Consider the following 8,187-nt stretch of genomic DNA (forward strand, 5'->3'; position numbering starts at 1 on the left):
GCAAAACATTGTGTCAATACCTTTCAGAACCTGCTCTATAGCTACTCAGGCAAACTGCTTGTTTTGAGGTCCATACATTAATTAATAGAGAAGTGAACGCTGTTGAAAAGTGATATTTAAAATATTCAATTGGATTTAAGGCGACAAAATATTTGAAGCTACCTGGAGAAAAAGTAAGTTGCTAGAGCTGCTGTTAGCAAATGTCTGCATAAAGTTCCTAATTGTTACTGTGGAAATTTAGCATAGAGCCATTGCGACACAAGACAAGGGGCAGTACCACGTGGCTACGGACACACTGCTACCAGCACCCCACTCTCATCATGGTATTGGTCACTCAGCCTCATAACGCATTGTGAACGATAATAAAAGTTGTCACTTATGTGAGGAATAGCATTTCTTTAGCCAAAAAATTCAATTTTCTGTCTCAGTGTCTTAGTTTACATGAGGATTATATAGCACGAGTCATTCAAATGGAAAGGGACTATCGAGTGAATTTAGCGAGTCAATTCAGTACTGTACGCAGAAGTCATTGCACTGTCACAGAGTTGCCAAATGTTTGTGACGATGTTGCCAATTCTCAGCTGTGCTGGGAACAGCTCTGTAATGGTATGCGAGGAGAATCCCGTGTTCGTGTCATAGGAGGATACGGAGAGGAGGCGTGTTGTTTGGTTAATATGCAGCGTTTTCTCCTACCAGTTGTGACAAACATTCAGGTGTATAATCTTCCATCACGATTACAGTTTTCCACAAAATATATACGAATAAAACACTTACCTTGTTACTTTGTGTTTGGACTCTGCCACTCACTCCAACTGCCATCTAGTGGCAGCTTCAAACTGGACAGGTCAGACTGTCCAGTATAGTCGGCTCCCTGTCGGAAGAATTTGCAACCTACGTGCGGAAGTGAATCTCCCAGGTCCTTTGTGCGCGCAGGTAGGATTAGCCGTTGTAACGACCGAGCAGGTAGCTGCGAGACCCCGTAGCGGACGGGCGTGTATGTCTCCTAGCTAAGCCAGGAGCCACAGTTGGCGCGCTGCCTGTGCAAGTTGTAAAGTTTAATGTAATAAACAATTATACCAGACAACTTGTTCCGTCTAGTTATTGTGAGTGGAAAGAAGGGGAGGACAGTGAGTCCTCTCGTTATATACATTCACACTCCAATGTGCCACCACGGGAGGAAGATCCCGCGCGCACACTTTTTGGTCCTCCGGGCCGGATACAGTGACCACGCGAAATTTACGTTCGCGCGGATTTATTTTCCGGTATTTGTGAACTTCTAAAAAACCACTTGTGAGCTGCGCACGTTATCGGTTTCGTTGTTGACTGCTATCGAGTGTCCCAAGTCCTGTTCGGGACTTCGACATTAACAGCCTTAACAACGGCGATCGGGGACATATTTGTGAACATTTAATGTGTCTCTAATCAAAACGCGAGAGGCACAGAAACGCGTCGGTGCCAGCACCATCGGTGACGTCACCTCGTGCTCCCGCCGAAACTTCGCGCCGTCGGAGACTGCAGCGCCTGCCACGCCAGCTGCCAGTGCCCGTCAGGCTGCTGCTGTTCCTGTCCGTACTGCCTCGTATTGCCGCTGCAGCCTGGTAAGCAGGGCCGGCCTTAGCCATCCAGGTGCCCCGGGCGAGTCGTCCAGTTGGCGCCCTTTATTGTATAAATAGCGAACCTGGCAGTGCTTTGCAACACGGTATTTGACTGTTTTCTAGAAATCGTCTTAAGTGGTTAATGGCGTCATCTTATGATCATAACATGGATTCTTCCATCGTAATTTTGAGTATTTTATTTTTTTAAATGGAAATGAAATCCAAATAATCTGAAAGCCCGCTAAGACGCTCCATGTGAGTCATGTGTAGCCTGTGACGTCAGTCCAGCATGCTGCTGTCGCTGCCGTAAGGCTGGGTTTACACTAGCAACATATTGCAGCAATTTACTTGCGCGGAGGAACTTGCCGCGCGAGTTGCGAGTGTAAACTTATCGCCAAGTCGACTTGCGACCGTAGCAATTTATTGCGGAAGTTGCTTGCTGTACGTTTTCCGCTTCCAGTGTGAACACCACGCAAGAGCTATCTGCAAGTGACTTGCAGCTTTTAGGATTTATTTCTATTTCCTGCAAGTAGGAAGCGCAAGTTATAGTAAGTATGTCGTCTGCATAACACTCATATTTAACAGTTTACTTAATGTGGTGACTTAATTTTATGCAGCTATCTCACGTATTATATGCCAACAAATTTCAGAAATGGAGGAGAAACGAGAATGGACGAAACAGGAGACAGAAAATTTTATTGAAGCTGTGGAGAGCTACCCCGAAATTTGGGACGTACATAATCGGGACTTTAAGGATCGAATGAAGAAGATGTGTGCATTGAACGAAATCTCGTCAATATTCGACACATCAGTGAAAGAGGTACAAAGAAAGTGGCATAATTTAAAGACCCAATTTTCTCAAGAAGTTAGGAAACTGCAGAAAATTAAAAGCGGCTCTCCTGGCGTAGTTTCGGATTCTCGGTGGCCGTATTTTTCAGCAATGAAATTTCTAGAGAGTAGTGTTGCCACAACCTCTAACAGAATATCTTCGCCATCAACAAAGGTAAGTAGCTGTGAAGTTAAGCTGGGATTCCTTGTTTGTTTACTGTAGCTCCTTGTTGGGAAGTAAAAGTGGGGTAGGCTGCTCTTCATTGTGAGATTTCAATTTTATGACTTTTACCACCTATCTGTATTATGTTAAAGAATTAACTGCTAAGTACTGTGATAGTGTACTCTCATGATTTATTTATCCCCCTTGAGATGTTTGAGAACCTTGTTTTTACACCACTGTCTGTTGCCTCAATATTTGTGGAAATGATTTGGTTGGGTTCATATTTTTTAAGGCTTCTTATAACACTTAATAATGATTGTTTAGCATAATATCACTGTTCAGAGCCCAATAATTAAGTATCTGTGTAGTATTTCTCTGCTGAATGCTTCAGCACAACACTTATCTCCTTCCAGCATTATAGTTCCTCATGTAGGTGAATGACCTTCCAGCTAATATCCAAGAAGCAGAATTAGTTCTTTTTGTTGATGAGACTAGTATTGTAATCAATCCAAGCATTCTTCAACAAAAGAATTGGTAAACAGTGTTAAAAGTATCGTTGCCTGATTTTCTGCAAATGGTCCCACCCTCAATTTAAAAAGAAAAAAAAAAATCAGTCCTGCACATCCAGGTGTGTACTACACCAGTGATAAGTTAATAGATGGTGAGGAAATAATGAATTGGGTGGAAACTTCAAAATTCTTAGGTGTCCATATTGATGAAAATTAAAATTGAAAGAATCATTGGGGAGAGACAAATCAGTAAGTTGACACATTTTCATACAGTGTTATATGGAATAGTGTTCTGGGAGCAACTCATATCTAAGTAAGAAAGTCTTCATTGTCCAAAAGCGTGCTGTGAGAATAATATGTGATGCTCACCCACAATCACCCCGTAGACACCAGTTTAAGGTATTGGGTATTCTGACTACTGCTTCACAGTATATTTATGCCTTAATGAAATTACATTAATTACTCTACATTAAAGTTGTCTTCAGCGCACCATGCTGCAACTAAAAGTTTTGACTACTTACACAGTGATATGAAGTGTCTGACAGATAGTAAAGTAAAAAATTGAAAAGAAACTGAAAAAGTTTCTCTTTGACAACTCCTTTTCCGTAGAAGAATTTCTTTTACTGTGATGTGCAGTAGGTGGTGGGTACTGAGTTTGTATGTTATAGATTTTTATGGATATAAAAAATATATACGCCTTATAAATGTTCAGCATGTAGACATGTTCACAAATTAATTTGCTATGTATAATGACTCCTTCCACATTATTACAATTTATCATGCTAAATGATCCACATAACATGAAACTAACTATATTAGTCTCTGCAAATTTGATTGCCATGTGGAATTATACATTTGCAGTAAGATCATTAGTCATAGTATTGAGTAGATCCACTTTTTGGGAAAGTAAATAAATTATTTTCATAATACCACCACCAACAGAACCAGGGCTTGTAAAGCCCTGTGATGTTCAAAACAATCTTTTGATTGCTGACTTACACAATAGTTGTTCTCACATAACATTAACACAGGTAGTACAAAATGGTATAATTAATATGTATTAGTCACATTTTACATTGTGAACTTAAATTTTATTAACCTTAACTGTCTTTTGGTTGTAGTATGAGCAATAAGCTTCCAATGAAGTCTATCGACACTGTATGGAAACTTAGTTATGTTCCATTTGTTTGCCTCTTGTATTCCTTGATCTGCTGTTATATTCAATTTTGTTACTTTTTGAAGGAAGAAGAAATAGTTACAGGAGATGATGTGCCTGTTGCTAATGAGGGGAAGAAACGAAAAAGAAAGGAGACTAAAGGAAGTGGTAATGGACTCATTGAAAAGGCAGAAAAAATCCTGGGCCAGGAAATTGATGCTTTCCAAACCTTTGGAGATTATGTGGCTAGTGAGCTGCGGTCACTAAAGAATGAAAAAAATGTAAACAAACTGAAAATAATGATTCTAAAAAACATCATTGAAATAAGCGAGATTGACAGTGCAGAAATACCATCCACTCCAGATTCGCCAGTGAGAGAGACAAGTGCTGCCAGTCAATGCGTACTTAATGTTACAGATTTTATAAACATAGAATAATGATAATAGAATATCTGTATGATACCAAAATAAAACATTATTTTATTTTCAGAGTGTAGTGTTTATTCAACAACCTTTAAAAAAATGGCTCAGTAAACCTGTAATGATTGGTGAATTTAGGCTCACTGGAATGTGTACATTTTGGGCTTTTGTTAAGGTCTTATAAATAACATCTTCAGAAATTTATTTTTTAAATGTTTCACATATAGGAACAGTAAATGCTTATTAAATCTGTATGATTATTAGCTAGAAACTTAAATGTGGTACACTAACGCTGATTGTATGAGAAGTAGTTGTATTCCAATTCTGTGCCAAAATAATTAGCCACAAATGTAAGATTATATTAATAACAAATGAAAGACAGTTTATAAAGAAACTGAATGGTAGGTTGGGCTTAGTTTCTTGGCCAACACAACTCTGTTGAAGCTGTAATTGTACTGTGCAAAATATTTCAAAATTGCAATGAAGGAAGGATTTTTGTAAAGAAACAAAGTGGGTTTCAATTCCTAACCTGACCTGGATCTCCTAGTGAAAGTTATATGCAGAATAGTTATTTTGAAAACTGCAATTAAGGAAAGAATTTTTGTGAAGAAACTCAGAGGTAGGTTGTGATCCTTTCTTGGCCTCCACAGCTCCTTGTGTAAATTGTATTGTGCAGACTATAGTTTATTTCAAAATTGAAATGTTTGATTGCATGTCAAATATAGTCTATCAGACATATTAGCTGCCATTTCCCATGTTATCCTCCAATAAAAAACATTGCCTACATATTGCTACCTTCCAGAACAAAATAGTGACATAAATTGCCAAGTATTGTGAATACCAATTTGCAGTAATCTTGGAGGATCCTGTTTACATTTTGATTCCTCAAATAACTTAAATGCAGTTGGGCCAGTGCCATTATGTCACTTTGTACTGTCACTGACTACATCTACAATTTCTGTAAATAAAATAGTATACAGTTCTCCAAATGTGAGATTTTATACAAGACAAGAGCGCCATAACGTAAATGGAATATGAATGAATATTCTCCTGTTTCTAAAAATGTGTTAAAGGTTGTAAAGGAATAAGCATACAAAACACACAGTTCACAATTTAAAGGTATTACACAAAGGCAAGATGAGTTCTGTAAAGAAACCAAACTATAGAAGATTCCTTGTCCGTTCATCATAATTGTTAATTTGTAAATATATTATTCATTAATAGTTGATTTCATAGAATACCCTACTGCACCACAGCATACCATACACATGATGTTCTATCTTCTGTGCAGCTGTAATTACATTGAGTGCCCATACATTATGGCTATGTGGAACAAAATTAGGCACAACTCTTGTCAAGTAGTGCAAGCTCCAATTCTTCTGATCTTAAACTGAATTTCACTACTTACTAACACGCTTCTTTGCAGATATTGATAGGCTTTATACTTCTTTTCACTGCAGCCAATCTTTGCAATTTAACATTAAGTAAATAAGTGTTCAACTGGTCCTGCAGTTGCATGTTAAAAGAAAATTACTGAGAAACTTTACTATAAAGTCCAGGAACATGTATGTAATGTCAGAAATCAGTAACTCCAAAAACATGCTTAGGGCCATATAGAATGTAGTGAAATGAGTACTGGGGCAGCCCAGCCACAGAAAAGAACATCACTATTGAACTTAACGGAAAGGCTATAAATGATAAGTCGCAGGCAGCAAATATGTTTTCCAAGTCTACAGTTTACATTTTAAATGTATCTGTACTGCCAAGGTACTTCACCTAATGGCGATACAAAGTAATTCATGAATTCTTCACGAATTGCTCTAGTATCGTGAGAATTTCTGTTTGAATGGGGATTAAATTGTGTGTTCCTTGCTCTTCATTCCTCCATGAGGCCCCTATTACCTCACCATTCTGTACATCCTCTACATCAAAATTACTTCGGTTTGCATAACTGCCATCTTTCCTGTCCATTAAGAAATTGTGTAGGGCACATATAGCTGAAACTATTGTCACGGTTTTTTCAGGACCTAGTAACAATGGACGCCTCAATATCCTAAACCGTTGTGCAATGTGTCCAAAAAAAATTTCCACAACTCTTCTGGCCCTCGATAACCTGTAATTAAACACTCTGTTCGGACCAGGCTGGTTATGGAATGGATAGGGCTTAATTAAATATTACCTCATTGGAAATGCCTCATCTGCAATGATTACAAAGGGGGTGTCCTTTTCTCTGCCAGGAAGTGGTTTGGGCAGAGGAATGTCAAGATGTCCTTGCTCCAAGGCTGAAGATAAGAAACAGGTACTGAATACACCACCATCTGAAACTCTTCCATTGCAGCCTACATCCATGTATAACAACTTGTAACTGGCATCTACAAGTGCCAATAATACAACACTGTGGCAATGTTTATAATTATAATAATAGCTTCCACTGTCTTTTGGAGCTTGCATCACAATATGCTTCCCATCCAATGCCCCAATGCAGTGTGGAAAGTTCCAGTTCTCTTCAAACCCCTTTGCCACCTGCATCCACTCGCTTGTTGTTTCAGGAGTCTAGAAACAGATGATGTGTAATTATTACATGTTCTATTTAATTAGCTAGTCACTATCCATTTTATGAGCATTAGAAAAAAAATTTTATAAGTATATCATTCTGTAAAATGCAGTTTATTTCAATAAAAATTTAGTTTCATTGTTGTGTTTTCACATACCTTCAAATAATTTTCCCTTTTCAACACGTCAAAAATGGCTCTACATACGTCAGGTACGATCAGAGAAATCGTGCTGACCGGAATACGAAACAAGTACATCAGGGACTTGTATGAGTCTCCTACAAAGAAAAGATTTTAAAATTTAAACTTGTTTTCGTTCTATGTTTCACACAAATAAACGAAAAGGCCTATTTTATTTGTGGCTCACCTGTAGCTATAAATCGTAGAGTGACAAGCAAACGTTCCTTTGCTGAAATAGCAGTACGGAACTTTGTGTCTCGTTTTGATATGACGGGCGCTATTAATGTCAACAAACACTCTAGATCATTTGAGGACATTCTGCAAAAGTTTTCAAACGTATCCATGCTCTCGATACTAAGTTCTTGCAAAAGGTTATTATAGGCACCATATTGCGATCTTCTCATTATCCACTCTCTAACCCAAATACTTCTCTTTTTCTTTTTCACGTTTTTCATTACAATTACAAGAGCTGCAGCATATCTCACACGCCTACTTGTCATTTTATACTTCGGCAGACACTCGTAGTGGTACTGAAAGCATATGTAAACAGTATCTGCAACTTGTGGACGCAAGTTACTTGCCAAAGAAACTTGCGGAAGAATCTTGCTTAGTTCTTGCGTTGTAGTGTAAACACAGCTGCAAGCGGATCGTAATAACTTGCAGCAATAATTTCTGCAAGCGACTTGCTTGTGTAAACCCAGCTTAACAGTCAGTATAGTAGTGATATATTGTTTGGGCATTCACGTTTTGGGAAATTGTCTAAAAATATTGCGTAGTACTGCACT

The 8,187-nt window shown here is 38.3% G+C and overlaps 1 protein-coding gene and 1 long non-coding RNA gene across 2 annotated transcripts; one reads left to right on the forward strand and one right to left on the reverse strand.

Moving 5' to 3' along the window:
* The first annotated feature begins 2,045 nt into the window (after window positions 1–2,045).
* On the forward strand, window positions 2,046–4,461 carry LOC126163114 (uncharacterized). Its single transcript, XR_007535162.1, has 3 exons — window positions 2,046–2,143; window positions 2,246–2,598; window positions 4,338–4,461. It is a non-coding gene; the product is annotated as an uncharacterized LOC126163114 (long non-coding RNA).
* Window positions 4,462–6,845: 2,384 nt separating this feature from the next.
* Window positions 6,846–7,969, reverse strand: LOC126161248 (uncharacterized). The gene is made up of 3 exons (XM_049916988.1): window positions 7,590–7,969; window positions 7,382–7,500; window positions 6,846–7,223 (listed from the first exon to the last, which is right to left on the reverse strand). The coding sequence occupies exons 1-3, from the start codon at window positions 7,900–7,902 to the stop codon at window positions 6,846–6,848; spliced, it is 810 nt and encodes a 269-aa protein (XP_049772945.1). The 5' UTR covers window positions 7,903–7,969.
* Between the last annotated feature and the right edge of the window lie 218 nt (window positions 7,970–8,187).

This window comes from Schistocerca cancellata, chromosome 2, assembly GCF_023864275.1.
Source record: "Schistocerca cancellata isolate TAMUIC-IGC-003103 chromosome 2, iqSchCanc2.1, whole genome shotgun sequence".
NCBI classification, from domain to species: Eukaryota; Metazoa; Arthropoda; class Insecta; order Orthoptera; family Acrididae; genus Schistocerca; species Schistocerca cancellata.

What these genes read in the sequence shown, in the direction of transcription:
- LOC126161248 (XM_049916988.1), bottom strand. Translation starts at nt 7,902, where the DNA reads ATGACAAGTAGGCGTGTGAGATATGCTGCAGCTCTTGTAATTGTAATG. An exon ending in TCTACGATTTATAGCTACAG is followed by an intron (nt 7,501 to 7,589) that starts GTGAGCCACAAA and finishes TTTTCTTTGTAG; the next exon opens with GAGACTCATACAAGTCCCTG. An exon ending in AAAGGGAAAATTATTTGAAG is followed by an intron (nt 7,224 to 7,381) that starts GTATGTGAAAAC and finishes ATCTGTTTCTAG; the next exon opens with ACTCCTGAAACAACAAGCGA.